A 26,416-nucleotide genomic window follows, 5' to 3' on the forward strand; every position below is an offset into this window, starting at 1 on the left:
CTGATTATAATGGACCGAATATCTAAGGAGAAGAACAATGAAATATTGTAGTCGTGTGTGAGTATGACTGCATGGCTGGAATTACATTGTTGGAGTATGTACATGCAAATACTGACACGATCTCAGATTATGATAATAGGCCAGAACTTCATAGACCCAGTAAACACAAGCGAACATGCTGCCAGAGTATTTCTATGTTCATGAAATATTTTCAAAATATTTTGAAGAACTTACCCTACTTTCACACTGGCAATGCTGCTTGTAACGTCTCATGTGGCTGGGTAGCGACTGCTAATTTTGTCATTTGTGGGGGTGCGCCGTCTCGCCTTTTTTTCTTCTTTTATTAATCAGTGTGAAAATTAGTCGCTTGATTTATATGTTACGCGCCAGGCTTTGTAATAGCTTCGTCAGCAGGTTAGTGAAGCAGGTTAAATGCACTACTACATTCCACCTGGTCCTTCCTTCTGAGCCTTACGTTTCTTTCTTGTGTCCTTTTAGGCGTAATAAATTTTGGTTGTGAGTGGGGAACTAAAGAAACATAGGACTACACTGTTTTGATTTACCAAGGAAATATTCAAGCCAACTATTTGGATTCGTTGCTTTTACACCGATCAGGCTGGCACGTGTGGTCCGATTGAACAGACGAGCTACTGTAGCTCATATTGGCTGAACAAGCGGTCAAATTCAGTATTAGGCTGCGAAATATCAGCTAAAATAATAGTGGGATTACATTACTACACACAATGATCGTTATCGACTTTGCAATGCACACGCTTTCTAGCCTGGTCAGATTTCTCACAAACTGTAATCTCAGAGATCTTTTCGAATATCGCAAGCAGCTACACAATCATTATTGCATAGTAACATACTGTAACGATTATTGTGCAGTAAATTGGCTTGTAATAACAGTCGGATTGGCAGAATGTCAGTACTGACACTAAAAGACAGGACACTGTGTGTAATCCTTTCAAAGTCTAAACAGACTTAACATGTTATGTCCAGTAAAAGCTTTAGTGACCACAGCAGTCAGGTTAAGCCACAAAAGGTGAGAGAGAGAGAGAGAGAGAGAGCTTGGAGGGGTGGCTGTATCTTGTTCTGCTCAACATCTCTTCCACAGGCTGGAGCAGGGTTAAGTTCACTCTGGGCTTTCTCCTGTTCTGCATTAGCAGGTTATTCGTAGGGAGAGGTTAAACAGTGGAGCAGAGCGAAAAAAAAAAAAGACCCCGATCGGATGACCCCTGTCCCTCAAAACCTAATAAAGCCTCAGGATCTCAGCCCTTAGATTCCTTACATTTCTGTCATTCTTTTATTGACTGATATCGTGGGTTTCTTCCTGGATGTCAGTCATTTCACTATCCATCATTGTACCATGTTATAGAGTATATTTCCATTAACTGGCTATAGTGTCCTGCATGTTGTCACAACTGTGCTGTCTGGTCTTTGTTCAGTTTTTAATCGCAGCACATCTTTTGACTTTTCTTTTATGATGCATTTTGGTTTCGAAAGTTTTCACTTACATGAAATGACAGTAGATGCAGTGTATTTTCAGGTTCATTTATTAAAAGGTCAAACTATAATAATTTTAATACTTTTGTAAGTTTACCTCTCCTTGAACTGCCACCTTAACGTGGTGGAGGGGTTTGAGTACTCGAATGACCCTAGGAGCTATGTTGTCCGGGGCTATATGCCCCTGGTAGGGTCTCCCAAGGCAAACAGGTCCTGGGCGACGGGTCAGACTAAGAGCGGTTCAAAACCCCTTATGAGAGATACTACATCAGGGACCGTGACGTCGCCCGGTATGGCGCAGCCGGGGCCCCACCCTGGAGCCAGGCCCGGGGTTGGGGCTCGTATGCGAGCGCCTGGTGGCCGGGCCTTCCCCCACAGGGTCCGGCCGGGCTCAGCCCGAAGAAGCGACGTGGGGCCGCCTTCCAGTGGGCTCACCACCTGCAGGAGGGCCCGTAAGGGGCCGGTGCTAAGAGGATCGGGCAGCAGTCGAAGGTGGAGGCCTCAAAAACCCGATCCCTGGACACGAAAGCTAGCTCTAGGGACGTGGAATGTCACCTCGCTGGCGGGGAAGGAGCCTGAGATTGTGCGTGAGGTTGAGAGGTTCCGACTAGAGATAGTCGGGATCACCTCTACGCACGGCCTGGGCTCTGGAACCACACTCCTCGAGAGAGGATGGACTCTTTACAACTCTGGAGCTGCCCATGGTGAAAGGCGTCCCAGCTCAGCCGCCATGTGTTGGAGTTTACCCGATGAACGAGAGGGTCATTTCCCTGCGCCTACGGGTCGGGGATAGGTCTCTCACTGTCGTGTGTGCCTACGGGCCAAACGGCAGTATAGAGTACCCGGCCTTCTTGGGGTCTCTGGGAGGGGTGCTGGACAGTGCTCCGACTGGGGACTCCGTCGTTCTACTAGGAGACTTCAATGCACACGTGGGCAGCGACAGTGACACCTGGAGGGGCGTGATTGGGAGGAACGGCCCCCCTGATCTGAACCCGAGCGGTGTTCAGTTATTGGACTTCTGTGCTAGTTACAGTTTGTCCATAACAAACAACATGTTCAAGCATAAGGGTGTCCATCAGTACACGTGGCACCAGGACACCCTAGGCCGTAGGTCGATGATCGACTTTGTGGTCGTTTCATCTGACCTGCGGCCGTATGTCTTGGACACTCGGGTAAAGAGAGGGGCGGAGCTGTCAACTGATCACCACCTGGTGGTGAGTTGGATCCGATGGCGGGGGAGGAAGCTGGACAGACTCGGCAGACCCAAGCGTACTGTGAGGGTCTGCTGGGAACGTTTGGCCGAGCCTCCTGTCAGAGAGATCTTCAACTCCCACCTCCGGCGGAGCTTTGACCAGATCCCGAGGGAGGCCGGAGATATTGAGTCCGAGTGGACCATGTTCTCCACCTCCATTGTCGAAGCGGGCGCTCGGAGCTGTGGCAGTAAGGTCTCCGGTGCCTGTCGAGGCGGCAATCCCCGAACCCGGTGGTGGAAACCGGAAGTAAGGGATGCCGTCAAGCTGAAGAAGGAGTCCTACCTGGCCTGGTTGGCTTGTGGGACTCCTGAGGCAGCTGACGGGTACCGGCAGGCCAAGCGAACTGCAGCCCGGGTGGTTATCGAGGCAAAAACTCGGGCCTGGGAGGAGTTCGGTGAGGCCATGGAGAAGGACTATCGGCTGGCCTCGAAGAGATTCTGGCAAACCGTCCGGCGCCTCAGGAGGGGAAAGCAGTGCCCCACCAATGCTGTTTACAGTAGAGGTGGGGAGCTGTTGACCTCAACTGGGGATGTCGTTGGACGGTGGAAGGAATACTTCGAGGATCTCCTCTATCCCGCCGTCACATCTTCCATTGAGGAAGCAGAGGCTGAGGGCTCAGAGGCGGACTCGTCCATCACCCAAGCTGAAGTCACCGAGGTAGTAAAGAAACTCCTCGGTGGCAGGGCACCGGGGGTGGATGAGATCCGCCCTGAGTACCTCAAGTCTCTGGATGTTGTGGGGCTGTCTTGGCTGACACGCCTCTGCAGCATCGCGTGGCGGTCGGGGACAGTGCCTACCTGGGAAAGTCTATGCCAGGGTACTGGAGAGGAGAATACGGCCGATAGTAGAACCTCGGATTCAGGAGGAACAATGTGGTTTTCGTCCAGGCCGTGGAACACTGGACCAGCTCTATACCCTCTACAGGGTGCTGGAGGGTTCATGGGAGTTTGCCCAACCAGTCCACATGTGCTTTGTGGATTTGGAAAAGGCATTCGACTGTGTCCCTCGCGGCGGCCTGTGGAGGGTGCTCCGGGAGTATGGGGTCGGGGGCCCTTTACTAAGGGCTGTCCGGTCCCTGTATGACCGAAGCAGGAGCTTGGTTCGCATTGCCGGCAGTAAGTCAGACTTGTTCCCGGTGCATGTTGGACTCCGGCAGGGCTGCCCTTTGTCACCGGTTCTGTTCATAATTTTTATGGACAGAATTTCTAGGCGCAGCCAGGGGTCGGAGGGTGTCCGGTTTGGTGACGACACGATTTCGTCTTTGCTCTTTGCAGATGATGTTGTCGTGTTGGCTTCATCAGACCAGGACCTTCAGCATGCACTGGGACGGTTTGCAGCCGAGTGTGAAGCGGCTGGGATGAGAATCAGCACCTCCAAATCCGAGGCCATGGTCCTCAGTCGGAAAAGGGTGGCTTGCCCACTTCAGGTTGGTGGGGAGTTCCTGCCGCAAGTGGAGGAGTTTAAGTATCTTGGGGTTTTGTTCACGAGTGAGGGAAGGGTGGAACGGGAGATTGACAGACGGATCGGTGCAGCTTCTGCAGTAATGCGGTCGATGTACCGGTCTGTCGTGGTGAAGAAGGAGCTGAGCCGCAAGGCGAAACATGACCGAAAGGACAAGATCCCGGATACAGGCGGCCGAAATGTGCTTCCTCCGCAGGGTGGCTGGGCGATCCCTTAGAGATAGGGTGAGAAGCTTAGTCACTCGGGAGGAGCTCAGAGTAGATCCGCTGCTCCTCCACATCGAGAGGGGTCAGCTGAGGTGGCTCGGGCATCTGTTCCGGATGCCTCCTGGACGCCTTCCTGGGAAGGTGTTCCGGGCGCGTCCCACTGGGAGGAGACCCCGGGGAAGACCTAGGACACGCTGGAGAGACTATGTCTCCCGGCTGGCCTGGGAACGCCTTGGTGTCCCCCCGGAAGAGCTGGAAGAAGTGTCTAGGGAGAGGGAAGTCTGGGCATCTTTGCTTAGACTGCTGCCCCCACGACCCGGCATCGGATAAGCGGGAGAAGATGGATGGATGGATGGATGTAAGTTTATGTGCACATAAAAAAAACCCTGATTGTGTCTATCTTGATTAGAATTTTTCAATCTCTCTATTATCTCTTAATCATTTTAAATGTAGTGAATTATTTCTCAAGTAAAAGTACGTTTTTTTATACAAATACTTTTCTCCATATTACTTACATTTTCCAGATGATTTGCAAGTTATTATGATAGCGAACAATCTGTAATCAGACCCTGATATCTAAAATAATTTTATGATGTCAGGACACTGTGGACTTTAATTAGATGTACATTTATTTATCATCTGTAATTTGTTTTATGAACCATAGGAAGCCCAATTTTGAGGACACATGCTGCGGTTGAAGGAACGAAAGTTGTTAGGAACGAAGGTTTTTATGGATACATAAGCATAAGATTGGTATGTTCTTATCTTATTAAACATTTACTCTCCATTTGCTGTAACCTCCACTCTTCTGGGAAGATGCTCCACTAGAGTGTGCATGTGAAGATTTATAAGTTTTCATTCAGCCACATAGGTGTTAGTAAAGTCAGGTGCTGATGTAGGGTGAGGAGGCCTGGGGTGCAGTCAGTGTTGCAATTCATCCCAAGCGTTAAGGTCACTCAAGATCTTCCACTCCAGTCCAGGTAAACATATCTTCATGGAGCTGGCTTTGTGTACATTCTAATGCTGGACCAGGTTTGGGTCTAAGAGTTGGGAAATTGTAATGCAAAGACGTCCTAAAGAATTTTGTGCCTTGAAGTTTGCGGTAACAGTTTGCGGAAGAACCACATATGACTAGAAAAGTCAGGTGTTTCAATATCTTTGTATATATATATGGTATAATGAATATGCATAATTGAAACTCTTCGGCTTACAGAATGTAGATAAAACACATAAACACACACACTTAGATACAGAAATCAACTGTGGTTGTTTAATACAGTAACTTTTTAAATATGGCTGAACGATTTTGGAAAATAATCTATTTATTTATTTATTTATTTTTACCTAAATTGCGCTTGTGATTTAATACACAATAATTTTTTGAGCTTTTTATGTTCTTTATTATTCACCAAAGACAAGCAATAAATCATTGTATAGATTGTACAGTATAAGATAGAATTCTTTTTTATGTAGGCCATTTATTGATGTATGCATTTATTGATATGAATGACATTTTTATTTAATAACTACAATCACAGTAGTATATTAGGTAATTTGTTAAACTGTCAGCCTTGTAAGCATGTAATAATTATAATGACAACATACTGTACTGGTGTAAATATTAATATCAGAGACACTGCAATAATCATATGATATGTAATAATGTGGATTGCACTTTTTAAACAGTCTGTGAACTTCTAGATAGTGTTTAAATAAATGATTAAATATTATCTTACTGATCTCCAGTCAGTAACATAACATACAAAGTGCAGAAAAATGAAGGAGAATAAATATATCTGTCGCCATCTCTTAAAAAATGTGTAGCATCAGGAAAAGGTCTGTGTAGCATCACAGACCTTGTGCATCTGGTGTAGCATCCGGTTTTTAGCTCCGCTGATTTTTTTGTGCAGCTCCGGTATAGAGACCGGGCTATAATATGTGCAGGACGGCATGCTGTGCCACTTATCCAGTGTATTTTTTAAAGCCATGAACCCAGGCTCTGTCACCATACTGAGCAACATCATATCTTTCACGTTACTGCTTCATTAATTACAGTGTGCGGTTTTGAAGTCCATTTATATAGACTTGATTTCAAACATTTCGGCCAGTTATGCTATTTAGCTTATTTGACACACTGGTGTTCGGGTTTTTTTAGCTACCGTATGCAACTATCGTACGTGGCTTTGTGGTGTTTAAGTGCTGAATCAGGTCATTGCGCAGCTTCTTCTTTTTTTAAAGCCAAAAGACCGCGTTAGTCTTGCGTGTCATGTGACAGAGTGTAAATCAAATTTAGTTTTTTTCCATATCGCGATATTATCGCAAATGCAATTAATAGTTCAGCCCTATTTTTAACCGATTGAAATAGGTCATATACCACTCAGGGCGAATCATTTTAAAAATGAAATAAAATATATGATTGCTTTGGATACCTGCTGTGTTAGTAAATGCAGTGGAAATGACTGGGCAGAATGTTTTGTACCACGCGATCGGTTTGGCCAAAGTGGCTGCTTATTTTGCAGGTGTGCCGTAAAAAGAAACGAATACGAATAAAATAAATATGAAAAAAGAAAACCATTTACATAAGCGCAAACACACACACACAGGTTTAAATCTGCCGTTTATTGAAACCTGTGTGAAAACCGTGATCACTGAGCTCTTGAGTTCCTCTGATGCGACGAGCAGTGTACGTTCAAAGATGTCTGTTTCTCTGAGCGAGAATGCTGCCATTTGTTGCCGTGCACGAAGTCTCTTAATCACGGCTGCATACAGGACACCTGCCATCCGTGAAAAGAGTCTACTCATTGGCTAACTTGCAATTTCCGTGGAAGTCTTCACTCTTTGAGGCGAGCAAGCCTCTGCATTGCAGAGATCACAAGATTTCCAGTTCACTCGCTCATGACGAATTGGACCACCTTTTCATTTTCTGCCTCTTAATTTTATAATTCTCCAAAGAGGGCACTTTTTTTGCAGCCACGTCTAAATATTCAACCTTGAATCGTTCCCGTCCCACTCACAGCTGAAGGAGATGAGAAGGAAAAAAAAACAGTAATGAAGAAAAGAACAGAAGCACTGACATGTGTTACTGTTCCAAAAAGCAACAAATCATGTTAATGTTCTTGTTTATTTCCACGATCAGATATAATCTGTTTCCCCGGCGGAGATAAAAATCTCTTTGCACCGATTTCTGAAAGTGAAGCACTGTGTGTTTGAAAAACTGTACTTGTAGGGGGTGTTAAAGGTAGAGAGATACAAGGAAGAGGCACCAAAGATATCTTAGTCGTCAGTGTTCCTTTTCCTCTCATGCATTTTTTTTTATTTTTTCGAATGTAGGTTTTCGAGGATTTTCATGGTTTTGTGGCAGATTAACGATGTCCTCAAGCCCCAGCCACAGCTGGACAGGAAACAGTTTGTTAACCCTTATAACCTCTCTGGGGTGCAGCAATAACAAAAAAAAAAAAAAGGATTTATTTTTTTCATTGTTCTTTTCTTTGCAATTTCATTTGACATATTACAGAGATTAGAGTCAAGATGTTTCGAGATCAGAGCGCAAAACTGAAGTATTCGAATAACCCATTTTTCTTTTAAACAAAACAGATGATTATTGTTTCTGCCACATTCCCTCAGTCTCTTGTTTGAACACGGATCTGCCATCAGGAAGCAGATGATGTTGATTTGCATGTGAAGTTGTTTGTACTCATGGTGTAACGAGGACTTTCCCAGGTTCAGAAGCTGTTCTACTTTATCCTGTAGGAAAAGCATATGAAACAGAATTCTCTCGACACAAGGTTGTGAATATTTGTGCTTATTCATTTATTTTTTAAATAAATATTTATCTAACAAACTTAACAGTAGATGCATAGTGGTGGTGGTAGCTCAGGTTACTGTATGTTCCCCTGGTTCTTCAGTTTTCTCCAAAAAACTGTCCAAAAAACAATGGGCATTAAAATTTTACCAGGTGTAAATAATTGTGTGAGTATGTGTGTAAATGATGTTTTGTTTGGCTCCAGGTTCCACATGACCCAAAACAGGATAAAGCATTTACTCCAGATGAATAAATGAAGACGTGTTCATTAGTTAGGAAGGTTTAATGCTACTACTGTATGTATCGCTTAATGCGTCTGCTTAACTCCGCAATCAATGCACAGCCCTGATTTAACGAAATGTTGTAAGCACTGTGAATGAATAAAAGCCAGCAGTAAATGTAAAGACATGGAAGAAAGCGAACTCTATATTTATTCGAACGTTTAAGTTTTATGCAGGAAAGATACAGTTCTGTCTGCGTCAATCAAGAGTCAAAATGTTTGCACCAATTATGCACATAATTATGACCAATTGCTGGCTCTCGAAAATATCTTAGGTTGTTTGTGTTCTTTTAAGTTCCAGTGCTCAATGTTCACGTTTTCATTAAGAAAGAAATAGAGGGAAAAAAGCACTAGAGCGCAGATAAATCATAATAACATCCAGGCTAGCGACCATTACAACAAAACAGTATTCATTCATATTTATAATAATGTATAGCTGAGTTGAATTTGGAATATTGGAAATAATGTATTGTATATGTACACTGACATGAGTGTTTGGTGGTTTTATTTGCTTATAATTGGTTGATTATGTGTATTTGTTCTGGTTTTGTTCTTGTCTTTGCCACTGTCATATTATTGGTTTGTTTTTCATTTGTGTGCACCTGTACCATGTCTTGCTTTGTCTCATTCAATGAAGTCTTCTTAGTTCATGGTCATTGCTGTTTTTGACATCTGCTTGTTTATTTGGCTAATGAAATTGGATATGCTTCTGCTATGTTTTTGGACCATGGTTAATAATATGAAGCACATTGATTTAACATACATTGAATGTACATTACAGATGTGTTTGTAAGCCAGGGATTGCTGGAGCCATGTGTTTGTTCTGGATGCTCAAGCAACCAATTTGTTCAACTATATTTTACAATCACAGTGCTATAAAATCACAAGCTATAGTCCAGATCAATTGAGAGATGTTGTAAACGGGTGGAAAAAAAACGTGTTTTAGCTGTAAAAAGCCAAGGACAGAGAGCTGGGGGTGGGGGTGTGGGTAACTGCGGCAGGTGGGCTTAGTGGTTGGGGATCCTACATTGAGCTGGGAAGGCTTGAAAAAATCCCCAGCTCCATATTGAGCAGTCCTTTCCAGACAATCAATTTATACCCAGAAGCCTAGGCACAACAGTGCAGATAGAAGGACCACAAACCCACACAAGCCGAGAGAAAGAATCACTTAAGCTGTAAAAATGCATCGGCCTCCATAGCACGGAAAACAAGATAAATATAGTTATCACTCCGCATCTGTCAAATTGAGCCACACGATTCCGAAGCGAAGATTGTGGAATGTTCCATTGTTCTTCGGAGAGGGTTCTGGCCTGAAACATTGCGCATCAGGAAAGGAGGACGAGCCTGAGAGGAATGTGAAGTGTGTATGCGTGTAAAGGGGATGAGTTCGATTGCTCATCCTGTTAGGTTTTTTTTTTTACTGTCCAAATTGAAAGCGAGCTCCGCCGGGTGCAGGCTAGCTCTCATGCATTCACATGAGACAAGCCGTTCACACACAGACGCACATCAGCATTCCAGCCTCACGCCGGAGGTGGGGGAGACACAGAGCACCAAATCGCAAATCATGGCCAAACAGACCCATTGAATTGATCTGAAATAGTCCCCATCAGACCCTCCACTTAACTAAGCCGTATGTCTGCGCTGGAGCATTGTATTTTCCTTTTTGAGCACTTTTGGCAATTTTCTCTCCATCTTTCAAATGCTAGTTCTCTGATTTCAAAGCGCTGTATTGCTGTATTTATTTATTTATTTTTATATTTTTTCAGTGTGCAGGTAAAACCGCACAATTATTTCTAACTTATGGTCATGACTTCCATAATTTATAATCTATAATTTTTTAAAACAAAATCGACTGTGATACTGGGGTCTGCTGTTTTTGAGGTTGCTAATTGGCTAACAATAGATTGCATATTTAAATTGACTCTAGATATTTAAAACACAAGCTTCCCATTAGCATGGGGTAACTGGGTGTCTGTAGAAGCATATTTATTTGGGTCCAATTGTGTTTATATTTAATATTTAGAAAAAAAAAAAGACATTATTTATATTAAGATGTTTAAACTTAGGATACATGAGGAGACATACTGTAGGAAAATAAAATAAAAATAAAAAGAAGCCAAGCAGTAGAATTCCATTTGCAGCAGAATGTCATACACTGTAGCATGTCATTTTTGGCACATGTGTATGTCAGTGAAAGCAGCAAAGCGACAAACCAAAACGAGTGGCTCAAACGATTCTTTGGACCAATCCAATGGAACATACTTATCAAAAAAAGTAAAAAAATATCTTCATCATGTATAAGTTTCTATAACTTATTATATTTTTTTACAATATCAACTTTGAATAATGGACAGTAAGCTCAAATTATATTCTTTTTAAAGGTGTTTTAATTGTGTGTGTAACCCACTTTTATCAGGAACTGGTAACATATAAAGTTAGGGAGGGCATTTTCAGCTGTGAGTCCCAAAATCTGGTTAAGAGATTATGAATAAAACTAATGGTTTGGAAGGAGTTAACATCAATTGCTTCATATGTGTCAAATGGATGCTGCACAGATTGCGTACTTTGCTAATCATACATTAATCAGACAACCAATTTTCACACTGATTAGTTTGTTTATTCGGGTAGTTCCCACAGAATGTTTGCAAGTTTGCCATCAGTGTAACACATGATCTCGAGTAGCAGTTTGGTTTTATTAAACATTGCAAAAAAACCTTTGATACTCTCCATTTTCCTATATACAGTATACTTTTGTAACACACAGTATTTGTAGCACAAGTATGGTAGCACAAGGCTGCATGCACAGTCACAGGGAGCACCAACCTTCAGTCAGTGTGCCAAAAGATATTGTCCTGTATAAATATTATATATATATATATATATATATATATATATATATATATATATATATATATATATATATATATATATATATATATATACTGTACATACCAAAAGTTTGGACACACTTCTCATTCAAAGAGTTTTCTTTATTTTCATGACTATGAAAATTGTAGATTCACACTGAAGGCATCAAAACTATGAATTAACACATGTGGAATTATATACATAACAACAAAGTGTGAAACAACTGAAAAATGTCATATTCTAGGTTCCTTAAAGTAGCCACATTTTGCTTTGATTACTGCATGCACACTCTTGGCATTCTCTTGATGAGCTTCAAGAGGTAGTCACCTGAAATGGTCTTCCAACAGTCTTGAAGGAGTTCCCCGAGAGATGCTTGGCACTTGTTGGCCCTTTTGCCTTTAGGCAGCTGGACATAAAGTTATGCCTGATCGGGGTATATATACTGTATATATATATATATATATATATATATATATATATATATATATATATATATATATATATATATATATATAAACAATAGTTCCATTGTAATGTTTTTTTTTGTTAAAATCTGATCGCATAAGGAGTTCGACTGGCTTTCAGATTTCTTTCAGAACCGTTTTATAATAAAACCATGTCAACAAACATTCCCAGTTCCTCATTGCCCTGTTTTTGTCTTTCTTTGTTGCAGTATGCTCTGGCCCTCATCAGCTCAAAAGAGAAATGACTGCCTCAGCCAGCAGACCAAATTATCCATCCAAATCTCTCGGCCGACTTCTCAGTTTCGCAGACCAATCAATGGCACAGAGCGGCGTGGCGTGATTGATAATGATATTGAGATTGATTGTCTTAATCCTCTCCCCTGTCGAGTTCCCAAGTCCCCAAACAGACCGTACATCAGTGCATATTCAAGCACTTCAGCACCGTAGAGAAAGGGAAAGCAAGTGAAAAAAGAGAGAGCGAGACAGAGACAGAGGCTTGGCAGGAGCTGCCAATAGATAAGTGAAATAAGGGGGCGAACGAAAAGAGCCGGTGATCCCTAAAGGCCAGTGCGCGGGCGGCTAACCCACCAGATCCACAGGCGTTGGGCTTTAAATTGCTCAAGATTGCCTGGTGGCATGCGCCTTAAGGGAGATGCAGGCGGGGGAAAGCATGGCCTTCGTTAAAGAGGAGCAGGAACGAGTGGAGGAATGATTTCCTCCAGGAGCAGGATAACAATGAAGGCCGGTAATTGCTGAAGTGGCAGAGGGAGGGAAGAAGAGAGCGGTGCAAATGCTTGTTGGAGGAGTGAGACAAGAGCAAGAGAAAGGTGAAGATAGATTGAGGCCTTCTTATTGCTTACTATTGGATAGATACACACAAAACACACACATACACGCACAGGCACACACACAGTGATATATGGTGTCTATTTTAATTACAGCGATAACATGGACATTAATTCTCCATAATTGAACTGCTCAGATCTTTCCTCAGGTCATTGCGTGTCAACGATTTCTTTTCTTTCTTCTTATTGACTGAAAGCAAAACACACACAGCTTTCATCCTACATATAATAGTAGGGAATAAAGCTACACTATAACTCATACAATTCCACATGCGTTCTTTATCTGTTCTATTTTAATAGACCGTAAGAATGTATGTGAGTCTCAGAGAGTGTGCAAGCGCGTGTTTACCGTACCATTGTGTGCACGTGAGTAATAGAGCGTCTCCTATCGCTGTGCACCATTGAGAAGTTTACCCTGCATCTCCTAGCGTTAAAAGTTTACTTTTGTTCCAGGTGCAATAACAAAAGGCCTTTTAAGTCTGACTGGAAAATCTTTAGGAGAAATTGGCTTCTCTATTGAGGGGCAGCCGTATTGATTCTTGCCCCTGGCTTGCCGTGCTAAAAAGATGGATAGATTTCTTTTGAAAATGCTCAGAATGCGAGGCTCTAAAGACCATTGTGTGTTTTCACGCAGGAGCAAACCTGTTTAATAACATACAGCTTCAGCCAGCGCCTCTCCGTAAACCATTTATGGAACCTGAAAGAGAGGGAGGTGACAGGGACAAATTTTCTGGGCCCTGGAGTCCTCTAACTCTTTCTCTCTTTCTCTCTCTCTCTCTATCTCTCTCTTACTCTGTCTCCACTCTCTCCTTCTGTTGCTCTAAGAGAAAATGAAATCTTTTTAAAGCACTTCCTCCTTTGACACACACAGGCTTGGTCGATTACTGAACCTGTCGTTCCCGGTTAGCCTCAGTTGCCTACCTGATGCCAATACAGACAGGTGGCAGTAAAAACAAGGAAGTTCACTCGGATCGTTGCTGTTATATAGCTAACGAGCACAATCTCTTGAACAAAGGGCTAGTTTACTCTTTTCAGATGTTGTCCAGAGGTTGTATTTAGATTCATATTTATTTTTTGGGGGGGGTCATTATTCAACATGCCAACCGTAGGCTCTGGCAGACAAACACTGCACACCAAATCAAATATCTATCTTGCCGTTTTACTTGAAATGAATATTGTATCCGGATTTAACCCCTAAGTGGGCGTGGCCTAAACAAGAATGTTTATATTTTTTTATTATTATTATTAGTTTACAATTGGTATTAAAATCCAAATGCACACCTGTAGACTCCTAGAAAAAAGTGATTCTCCTGATCAAATCTGTAGAACATTACATTGTTCAGGACGACCCGTTATTTATATTCACTTACATTTAGTTGACTGTCAAGAGATCTTTAGCAAACAGAAACCAGTTGCAAATTTCACCAAGGGCACATATCTCGGCTTTGTTGCATACTTGTCAGGTACTGTTAGACTTTTTGATAGATTTTAATGGAACAAGATGCATTCAGGGACAGCCGACGGCTGGCAGACAGAAAAGGCAAGCAGGGAGATTCATATGAATGCGCGGATTCTTCCCGGCACCTTTTGTTATGATTTGCAGGAGTCGTCCCTGTTCGAGTCCCCGGAGGGAAAGTAGCGAAACAACGCACCGGCTTTTCATTTTAAGGACAAAAGACGGGACTTCATCCAAAACATGACCTGCGTATGGACACGCGCTCCCCTAAGAGATCATGTTTTAAGACACGTGTACAAAGACATTTAATATTCCGCATGAAGTAATCGTATCAGGGGGCTGGGAGGGAACGATTACCACCAAGGACCTTTTTTTTTTTTGAGTCTTTGGATTGGGCACAATCCATCAGTAAATCAGTAACTGCTCTAAGCAGTAAGGACAGAAGTAAAAGCAAGACTAAACAAACACCTGTATCGTGATGGGAATGCCGAACGCGGGTGCTAATTCAATTTTTGTTCGGTTAATCTTAGCTAATTCAGTTTTATCTTCAATGTCTCGGCGTCCTTTTGAGTTCCATATTCGGCACACATCAAACGATATCACTCATGACACATTTGCGTTGACTATTTAATAACAAAACGGTCTGTGAGTGTGTCTTTGTGCGCTAGGTGGGACGTGGAAATTCAGGAGCATAATGACTGAACACACGCGCATTGACGGAAACAAATTCAGACCACACGACTCCTCAGCCCAGAATCAAAGATTGATGCGCATGGGAGCAAACGTACATTTGTTGAATGCATACCCAGATGATCAATAGGCTGACACAAAATCAGTGTTTGCCAACACATGCTGTGGGCCTCAGACAGACTCACACACACACACACACACATGCACAAACACACATGCTAAGGGCTTCATGCTGCTCCGAACACCTTATGTAGGGCAGAAAAGGCCTTTGAAAATATATAAAAGATTAGCGGCATGTGAAGTATTCAGCGGAGAGCTTTCAATAACAGCCACAGCTCTTCTCAGCGGAGCTGCCATGTTGGATGCTGCCAGCGCCCTCGTTTTCTTTGCATTTGTCTTTTTGATGTATTACGCTGCATATTAAACAGCATGCTAACCTGCTCCCGCTTTTTTCCAGAGCTGCATCATTCAGCGGGAAAAACAAGAAGGTTCATCTCTCAGAGAAACTGACACAAGTCACATTTATCCCTCGTCTGAGAAGCTGTTAAGGAAAAGCAGGAAGCTGGAAGAATGGCAGGGCCTCCGAGTGTCACCTTTGTTTATACTGATCCTTGGAATGGTTGTAGCACCATAGTAATAAATACAAAATGCCAAGTGTGTACAATAGAGAATGATATGGTATTAGCGATCTCGTGGTCTGAGCTATTTGGTACTTTTGGCATCATGTTTTGCAAGCTCGGTTCGGATCTCCCTCGTCAAGCCATCTGAGCATCTGGCTGCACAGCTGGGGCCACATAACCAGCCTAGTGACCCGGTGAACACACTCGGGGTCCTCATTAGGAGACAGAGAGGGATCTGTTGGCACGCCACTGACCGCTTCTGTTAATTAGAGAAAGAATGATACCAGCAGCATCATTTAAAGTACATTATACGTAACCCGGGAGCCAACACTAAGATGGTTATTAGTTCTCATGCAAATTTGCAAAATTGACTCTTGTAAGAAGTGTCCAGCGTATCAGCCATCTTCAACACGGATATTTCATATGGCAGGAAGCTGTCAGGATAGTCTGAGGGCTGGAAAAAAGTGACATTTGTTTTAAAGAATTTTATTTGTAAAGACGTCTGCACTGCTAATGAGACAGTCCTGCGAATATTAGCAGAGACATTAGATAGATCTCGTTTAATATACTGGTTACGCTTGGGTAGCATGAAAAGAGAAAAATGAAAACAGGCCAGAATGTGACAATTATGCAGATATTCAGCACATAGGAGTAAAACAAGAAGCGTTTTTATGTTGGAAGTGGTAGATAGTGGAATAAGATGTTGCACTGCCGATCAGCAGGTTGTGAGGTCAATTTTTAGTACCACTACTGGGTCCTTGAGCAAGACCCTTAACCCTCAACTGCTCAGTTGTATGAATGTGATCATTGTAATCTGCTCTGGATAAGGGTCTGTCTATTTTTGCACTGAGACATTTTTTTTTGCATATTTGAGCCTGTGTGGCAGTTGGGGTCAGTAGAGGGTTAAGTTATGATACAGTGTCCCTGAAACAGTAATAGTTAAGGGTCTTGCTCCAGGGCTCAATCGTGACAGCCTAAAGTTTAATTCTATTCATTTTTATTTGTAGAGCGATTTTTACAAAGGACATTGTCTTAAAGCAGCGTTACAGAAATAAAGAGGTTATCAAGTTGTGTAAAAGAATTTATACGTTTAGTGTCTATACGTTTGTTCCTCATAATTGTATCCCTAATGAGCGTGCCAGTGGTGACTGTGGCACGGAAAAACTCCTCACCTGATATGGTATAAGTGGGAAACCTTGAAATCAACCAGAGTCAAAAGAGAACACGTCCTCATCTGGGTGGAACCAAATATCCAGTTCCATCATTGTTAAGGTGTACTGTTCAGTGATTGGTGCTAAAATGCATAATTGCTCATGCAACATGAGCCATTGTAGTGGACCAGGGGTCCCCAAACTACAGCCCACGGGCCAAATACAGCCCACCCTATAAATATGGAACAGCCCTCTGAACAATGTCAGAGACATAGTTCGAAAATGTCATTTTAAATATATGTTTTACTCGTATTGTACTTGTATTTGATAATAAGACTTAGGGGACCTTAACCCTGTAGTAAACTATTGATATTAAATACAGTCCAAATTCATCCTTTAGTTTTTTGAGTTGCTTAGTAACTTCATGGATCTTATACTTACTTGATTAAGTAAGTGACAACAAAATCTAACTTCAAATCGCTGTAGTTTAAAAGTAATTGAACACTTCAGGACATTCTGTTATTGGAAAGCCGTTAATTTCAGTGTGTTATCTCTAGCTTTTGTTTTTGTCAGGCTGTGACACATGAATCCATCGTTGATTAGTTCTCCATAACCGTACACCACAGACATGTTTCATTCCTTACCTAATACACGTAACTGAAAGCCTGATAAATCCAGCGGATTTTAAATCAGAAGACTTTAACTACTTTAACATTGCTGTCTGTGTCTCCAAGATATAAGAGCTTCTCAGGCTTCTTCCAGAGGCTCCTGACAGCCGTGTGAGAATATGACAACGAGGCCATTCTCCCGCCTTATCATTCTCTTTTCCACCGACACCTCCTTAACGCTCTCTCTCTCCATATCCAAGGCAGACAAGAAGCCTGAACCTATCAACGGAATGCAGACAATAGAGACGTATCAGTCAGCTATCAGCTAACAAGCTGGCTAACAACCAGCCATACCATAAAACCGAACCCCAGACAAAAAAAAAATCCTAATTATCCCCAAGTAATGGCTTCCACACAAAGACAAACACACACACAAACACATCGCATCTTAATGCAAGAATGTGCTTTGGACATCGAACGCACGCGTGCACAAGCTTACACAAAAGCCGAAGTACGCCATTAGACAGGCCGGGTGTCGATGATGATGCGAGAGAGAGCATGCTGGGGCTCATTTGCAGCCTCATTTGGCCATTTGCTTTAAATGTCATCTCTTAGATGAAGGCAGCAAAACAAAAAAGTGTGCACACACACACACACACACACACCACATACACATACACACACACATATGCACACACTTCAGCAAAGATTGTGTATCATGCTTTAGAGGTTATGATGAATTGGTCCTGGCGTGCTGATACACTGCTACTCTAAAGCTCTGGGAGGGTAAAAGCTCAATATTTCGGACTTTTCTGAGATGATGCATGCGTTACAGTGCGCACTGGAGCAAGTGCCAGGCGGAGTATGAGTGCAACTGTATACATATGACAGATGGTATGAATATATCTGCTTCTGTGCTTGAGTGAGGCTCAGAGTAAGGAGGTGGACGCAATCAAGCCTCAGCTCCTGTGCAGATTTATTACAGCCTCGTGTGTGTGGCTGTGTGTGGCCTCTTAAAATATTGATGCATTGCACCTTTGTTTTTTCATTTGCTGCAGAGAGTGCATAATGTTTCAGGCCTCTCTTAAGGTTGTTCAGAATGCACTTAGCGTGGAGATGCGAGAGAAAAAAGCCTTTCTCTGGATTTCTAAGTGACGCGGTTCAAATCACAATAATCGCCTGCACCTGTTCTCTCCTGCTCAACCGCTCACTTAAACCTGCTCTACAAATTAACATGCGCTCCTGTAATGGCTCATCGCAACACGCTAGCAAAAATTAAAGCCATCCTGCATTTGTCCTTGCATGTGCTGTAGAGCCCGAATACAGTATAGCGTATAGAGCATACAGTATAGAGTTAGTGGGTGGGATTTATTAGGCAGAAATTGAATATTTTGTCCTCAATTTTGACGTATCAGATGCAGGAAAAATGGTGAGTTTGACGACAAATTGTGATGTATAGACGTCTGGGTCAGAGCATCTCCAAAACTTCAGCTCTTGTGGGATGTTCCCGGTCTGCAGTAGTCAGTATCTATCAAAAGAGGTCCAAGGAAGGAACAGTGGTGAACCAGCGACAGGGTCATGGGTGGTCGAGTCTCACTGATGCACGTGAATAGCGAAGGCTGGCTCGTGTGGACCGATCCAACAGACGATCTCCTGTAGCTCAAACAGTTAATGCTGTTAATGCTTGATGGGTCAGAACCGTTTTGTCAGCAAAAGGTGGACCAACACAGCATGAGGCAGGTGGTCATAATTTTAAGCCTGATCCGGAATAAAACATGAATTTAGTTATATTGAAAATGTTTTTTCTTGGTAGGATGTCTGATTTATTAATTTTTTTTGTGAAAAAGGAGGTGAATATTTAAAATGGTCGATGATGCAATACTTGCAACCGAAGTCGTGAGATTGTAGCTCCTTTTCTTATGTTTCCCGACTTCAGCACTTCAGCAGCGATACAAACGCCGTTGTCCGTAGCGGCATGTCCGTTGCTATCTTACCAGCATGAAATAGAGCTCGTTCGTTCTGATTAAGAGAAAAGTGCTCAGTGTTTATCTTTTTTATATTTTGAGAGAAAAGAAAAATTTTGTTACCGGACACGTTTTAATGTGCAAAAGCTGCGTCTTTTCAAACACACACTTTGTGTTCTAGACATTAATATTTCAGACTTGTTGGCTCTGTAAACAGGAGCATTTGTGGTTAAGTGAGTCTTGTGCAAAAAGAAAAAAAATAGTCGTTCTCACTTTCTTCTCGAAGTCTTCCTTTTCTCAGGTGTCATTAAAATAATGGTGCCATAACTCAGAAGACGCACACACTTCACCGCATACGTGTGGTCACATCTTCATCAAGTCGCCGTGTCTGCGAATGCACGCGTGCGTCCCGCGGGAAGAATTAGGATAGATGAGAGCTAAACGTGAGATGATCGGCGAGGGAAGTTTGGTCTCATACCGGCGGGAAAATGAATCAAATTTATGCCCGATGGCGCGACAGGAGCACGCCGCTTAACGATGATGGAGTTTGGACACTTCGTTTCTGTCATTGTGGAATTGGCCTGCCGTGCGCCTAATGATGGTAATATATGTTACTGTGCGCCTGGCGCACCCATCCCTCTCTCCATCTCACTTAAAGCCGCTTTCATTGTTTGGCAGATTGCATTATGAACACCCATATTAGAGGCAGGGAAGAGGAGGAGGTGGAGGAGGAGGAGGCAACAAATAGGGCGGGAGAACATACTTTATATTTTCATTTATTTTGCAGGATGAGTTAATGGAAAGCGCTAGAGCGATATTAATTCCCTTTCTCTTCTGTCGCAGGCGATTGCAGCTTCGAGAAGCCGTTCGGGGCGTGCGGCTACAGCCAGGGACGAGATGACGACCTTGAGTGGGAACAGGCCAACACCAAAGAAAAGCCTTCTGCCAACCAGTGGATGCCTCCTGGTGAGTTTTCTACACAAACACACAAGACTCATAACTGAAATACCCACCCACGTGCATGTTCTTATAACTGCGTCTCCCTCCACTCACACATACACATGTCCTTCAGTGCTTTGCACTGTATGTTTTAAATTACGTATATATTTATTTATTTAAGTGGTACAGACTGAAATCCAAGCACTGAGGTGTTAAAGGAGCCAGTAGAGTAAAACAAGTTTCTGCCAAGAATCTGCTTCCGAGCGGCCCAACAGAAAATTGTTCATCAGGGGATCATGAGTTAAAACCCTAACAATGCCACAGCTTCGGGTGCGTAGGAGGCAGTGGAGCAAAATTGTGTTCTCGGGCTGGGATAGACGGCGCACTCTTACTCCCCTGTCAATCACAACTATACTAGACAATCGTGGGCGTCTATTAGTACATGAATTTAGAAGCGGGTCGTTAGAGCATGCCTGCGGGTGTATCATACTGACATGTGACACAGAAAGACAAGAAGACTCATTATCAAATAGCGAACATTAAAATGTAATCAAATCCACCAGTTCTGCCATTTTTAAAGATGCCCAGGTACGGACTTTATAGACAATAGTTGTTGTACCACAAAAAGGATGTTTATGCTGCATTTAACATCATGTTGCATGGATTTATTGTTCCATAAAACGCTATCAAAGCCGTTTCTTAAGTTTACACATGCAGGGGACAGTGCTTAAAGAAATGATGCCACATCGAAAGGTCACTAGCTGCCACTCTTTCCCTCTACTCTGTTCTCTATAGTAATCCAGCTACAGATCTGTCTGCAGGTACAAATGAATTAATGGCTTTGAAATGAGATCACCGCTTCCCGCATCAGCAGCTTCTCACATCCGTATCGGTGTCTCAGCCAGACGATGGGACGAAGTATATAAGTTGTGGATTGAATTTTCATTTTAAAAGGTGCTAAATTGTTACAATTATTTGTCGATCGGCAGCATTAAAAGTGTCTATCACCGCATTTCGTCCATCTGCGTTCTTCTTCCACGCGCTCTTCCTCGTGCTCATCACTGTTCTATCGATGGGTTTTTATTTGATTCGAAACGCAGAGCAGAGACGCCACTGTCAGCACCTGCAGGATTAAATCCGAAATGAACTATTTTTTTTCCCCCCACATCATCAAAATGATAGCACTCTAATTGAATGAGCATTCTTCTGCTTTTACATCAAAAAGATACACACAATGCATGCACACACACACACACACACACACACACACACACCGCACCATGGATAGATTGTGTCCATCTACATTTCCTCCTCCTCCCTCGCTCTTTTCTCCTTTTCTCCCTCAGTGACAAGTCACTTGAGCATGAGCCATAGAATTTAATAAGAGGTCTGCACTAATTCTGAGGTGCCTTTTGTGTTGTATTGAAGTGTGTGTGTGTGTGTGTGAGAGAGAGAGAGAGAGAGAGAGAGAGAGAGAGAGAGAGAGAGAGAGAGAGAGAGAGAGAGAGAGAGAGAGAGAAAGAGACAGAAATACAGAGGGGGAGTCTTTTGTGTGTGTGTTCAATGAGGATGATTGCAACTCAGGAGAAATGAACGGACGAAGTGAAACACATTTACTTTGTTGGAATTGATCTTTGTGTCTCTGTGTTTCTCTGCTTTTATATATATATATATATATATATATATATATATATATATATATATATATATATATATATATATATATATATACTGTATGTGTGTGTGTGAAGAGAGGATAGGATAAAATGCTACCCAGGGCCCGGTTCTGACCTGCCGATGGACTCTTTCTCTCTATGTAGCATCTCCAAGCTGAATCATTTGTCTACAAGCTCCCATTTGCATGAGAATGCGCTTAAGTCGTCCCTTCAGGCGGTGCTTTTACAAGTTCTTCTTCTACGCTACCTCTTTAAAGGGAGATAATTAGCAGTTTTTCGGCTCTCGAAGAACATCTTAAGTACCAGTCAACGCACTGATCCGCCTTTCAGCACAGTGTACGCCGTCTCTAATTCCTTCCAAATGAAGGATGTACGTTTTATTTCGTTATTTCGTGAATCACATGCACCATGGCCACAGATGGCAAAGCACACACAAACACGCCAACTTAATTCGGTCACTTCTCTACGAGCATATTGAGCGTATTATCATGAACTAGAAACAAGTCATGCTGGCATAAACACCGACTACATGTGAAACGTGGTCGCGGGTGATGCCTTTAATAAACAAGATACCCACGTGCCCAAACACACACATGCAGACATGTGAAATCAGAGATGCCCAAGTCTGGCAGTGAGATTAGTTACCTGTGGCAGCATGCAGCTGTCTGGCCTCTTCATGATTGGAGCAGGAGGAGTAAGAAACCACTGCACATGTCTGTTTGCCCAACATGCCTGTGTTTGGCTGCTTAAAGTTAAATGTGCCCTGAAGGAGCTCTCATATTTACAGATCAAAGCGAGTTGAGCGCCGATCAATCACCCGGCACCAAACAGATTCTCTTGTGTTACAGAAGACGCATCCATAGCAGCCGTATCGATCGACTCGAAAGTCTGAACGTTTGCTTATTAAAACGCTCCAAAAAATATTTTTTCGAATTTGGGTGAATCATGACAGCGAAAGACTCGGCTCTGGTAGCAAACGGTGTTGCAGACTAACAACCATAGCAGCAAAATAAACAAATAAAAAAAACCTTTGTGTGCGCTACAATCCCTTTATTAGTCACAGCAAGTTGCTTGTGCTTTTAAATTGAAATGAAACAGTCACGAATGATGCAGGCTGACTTTGCATTTTCACCTGCTAACGCATGACTTGCCAAGATGTAGTGGGAGTAAATCAAAAACTCGACTTTTTCCTGTTATCATCTGTGGGTTATTTTGCGTTTTTATTTAAAGAAACAGGAAACAGTCACCAGACTCGCAGTGTCCCATTGTTCTCTCTTGGGGGAGGAGGAGGTAAAAAAGATGCAGTTTGTCATGAAGTGTTAATGATTCCTATCCATAAAAAGTGTTAAAGTGTGTACTGTATGGAGAAGCCTTCATTTCAATTAATTTTTTTGTATAGCAATTGTAACAATGGACATTGTCTCAGAGCAGCTTTACAGAGATAAAGCAGATATTAGTAGAAGTTGTATAAAGAAATGTATAAGTTTATTGCCTGTAATTTTGTTCCATATAATTGTAAGCTTGTCCCTAATGAGTGAACCAGTGGTCTGTGCCACGGACAAACTCCTTACCTGGCATGAGGAAAAAACCTTGAGAGGAACCAGAGTCAATCTAATGTCAATTTATCACAGTTCCATCATGGTTGAGGTGTAATATTAAGTGACTATGCTTGGCAACCAGGGCCATTATAGTAGACTGTTGATATTAATTACAGTCCAGATCCATCCTCAAAGTTCTTGAGTTTATCAGTAACATCACGGATCTATAGGGTGTCGGGATGAATCAGATCTGAAGAGAAGAAAGAGACAGGAACACTGGTCCCTGGTACACTATATGGACAAAAGTATTTGGACACCTGACTTTTCCAGCCATATATGTATGTGGTTCTTTTCCAAAACTGTTACCACAAAGTTAAAGGTTTACAATTGTATTGAACGTCTTTGGATGTGCTACTGTGGAATTGTCCATAAACTTGAACTAGGAGACCCAAACCTGTTTCATGTGCACAAAGCCAGCTCCATGAAGATCTGCTTTTCATAAGTTGGAGTGGAAGATCTTCTGTGATAGAGCTCTAAACTCAACCCTATTGAACACCTTTAGGATAAATTGGAATGCTGACTGCACTCCAACCTCCTCGCATCATCTACATCAGTACTGGAGCACACCAAAATCTGGAGGAAAAAAAGGGATAACAGAGAGAGGCAAATAAGGATTGTTAAGCATTCTGATTGTCTTATAAATGTTTAAAGACACTGTACAGTGTGATCAGGGTGCAGGCACCCGTCACCCTCCCCAAATGGCAAATGGTTATAATAAGGGTGTGGTTGTGACACTATATCAATAATTAAATAGTTGTTATAATAATAACCTGTTTAAAATCCAATTGAATAAAATGTATTCAGTTTGAACAACCAAATTTGAGAATTGAACAGTGCTTTGGTTGAAAATGTTATCAATCTTTTGATATTTTCTTGGAATACTTCTCAGCTTGCACATTTGAAGCTTATGTAAGTGCACATTGCATATATTTAGCTTTTTTTCACCATAACTCAGAAAAATGAGAAGTCCTGAAAAGAGCTTAGAAGAAATGAAGTCCTTTTTGACCTCAAAGCAGAGCCAGTTATGATCTCATGATGAACTTGTGCACTGATAGATGGAGCAGAGTTTGAGCTAGCGTATCCGAATTTCTCTAAAGCTCCTTGAAATTGTTCAAAAGCAAACATGAAGCATAACATCTGCTTTGTAACTTCTACAATACACCCAAAGCTTTTTATTGGACCCTGGAAAGCAAGTAAAACACACAAAAAAAGTATACACATATCACAAAACATATTTAGGTAACGTGTAATTTTGGTTAGATCTTTGTTTGATCTTTTGAGATTTTTCTTTGTGTCTCTATCATTGGTTTGGTATCCTATTGTGCTCACCTGTTCTATGTTCCTTTCTTTATTAGTCTAGTTTTGTATTCCATGCTTTTTCGTCTTATAATTTGCATTTGGAAGAGTTTTAGTTCTTTTTGGAGATTGCCTGCTTGTGCAACTTGAACTATGACAACAATCCTCCACATTGAAGCCCACAGCTCATAAGGAACGTTATACCTTGTCAGCATTCACGTCATTTTCTTCTTTGTCACTCTTCTCTGTCATGAATTCCATCCACTGATGTAAAGCCCACTGACTAACAGCAGACCTATCAAACCTGTGTGTTATCTCAACCAGAGGACATAAATGTTATCTAAAGCCGAAGTGAGTACTTGAAGCATTTCACATTTTGTACAGTTGTGAAAATCACAACCCATCATTGAAAATGTTATTATGTCTATAAATAATGATGGATGGATTCTACCTGACTCCCAATAAATAGCTATAATACACTATATGGACAAAAGTTTATGAACACCTGAACATAAGTTCCACATTTAGTCCCCATTTGCTGTCATAATAACCTGCACTCTTCTGTGTGCTTGTTATGATTTGTGCTCATTCAGCCACAAGGGCGTTAGTAAAGCCAGGACTGTACTCTACTGTACTTACTCTACTTATGTAGAGTAAGGAGGCTTGGTCAGAGCTCTATAGCAAGCCACTATACAAGATCTTTCACACCAACCCATGTAAAACATACACTATATAGACAAAACTGCTGGGACACCTGACGTTTCCATTCATACTGTATGTGGTTCTTCTTCAACTGTTAACACAATGTTGAAGTCACACAACTTTATAGGATGTCTTTAGATGTGGTGCTGTAGACCCTAACCTTTTCCAGCATGACAATGCTCCTGTGCACAAAGAAAACTCAATGAAAATATGGTATGAAAGATCTCCTGCTATAGAGCTACCTGGAACACTGACTGCACCCCAGGCCTCCTCGTATCATCTACATCAGTACAGTATGCACAGGGTCATGCTGGAACAGGTTTGTGTCTCCTAGTTCAAGTGATGGGAAAATGTAATGCTACAGCATCCTGTACAACCATGTGCCTCCAACTTTGTGGTTACAGTTTGGGGTAGAACCACATATGGCTGGTAGAGTCAGGGGTCTTGTGTAGTGTATTATTGCACATGGATGCGTTCCTAATAAAAACAAATAGAAAGAGTATTTTTTTTGTTTGTTAAATGAATTCTCGCTTGGTTTGCGATTCTTTTATAGTCAATTGTAAAACTTTTAATTGTATTCTATATACTGTAAGTATTTCTCATTTAAGGGTATTTCACAACAGAGTTATTTTCAAACATTCCTCTAACACACCTTCTAATTGTGTTCATGTTCATCGATTTGGGACTCATTTTGGGGCACTGCACAAGGCCAAGTCAGTGCTCCAGCAGACTAATCTAGTGAAAGTAGTCGTGCTTGCAAGATGATTGGTTGCGTTGCTGCTGAAAAAGCCTATTAATTAACAAGTTGTGTGGGTTAACAGTAATAGCAAATAAAACAAATTAATCGAACACATGGCAAATACTTTTGAAATCCAGCCGTGGGTGAAAGAGTTGCGTTTCTATGTGAAAGTCCTGCTGGGATCTGACCTCACTATAAAACGCAATCGGTAATGAACTCCAATTGATAAAAGGATTTCTTACTTCAGAACAAAGGCTTAAGCAAGCCCTCAAGTATTTTTCTCTTCATCGCT

General features: G+C 42.1%; 1 protein-coding gene across 2 annotated transcripts in view; it reads left to right on the forward strand.

The window, feature by feature from the left end:
• The window catches only part of LOC310717156 (receptor-type tyrosine-protein phosphatase mu-like), a 228,007-nt gene that overhangs the window by 35,398 nt on the left and 166,193 nt on the right, over window positions 1-26,416 (forward strand). For both annotated transcript variants that reach the window (XM_083524861.1, XM_083524862.1), the window contains exon 2: window positions 20,018-20,140. In XM_083524861.1, coding sequence (XP_083380987.1) covers window positions 20,018-20,140 — 123 coding nt within the window. The remainder of the gene's footprint in view (window positions 1-20,017; window positions 20,141-26,416) is intronic.

Source organism: Silurus aristotelis (genome assembly GCF_946808225.1).
Source record: "Silurus aristotelis genome assembly, chromosome: 22".
Taxonomy (NCBI): domain Eukaryota; kingdom Metazoa; phylum Chordata; class Actinopteri; order Siluriformes; family Siluridae; genus Silurus; species Silurus aristotelis.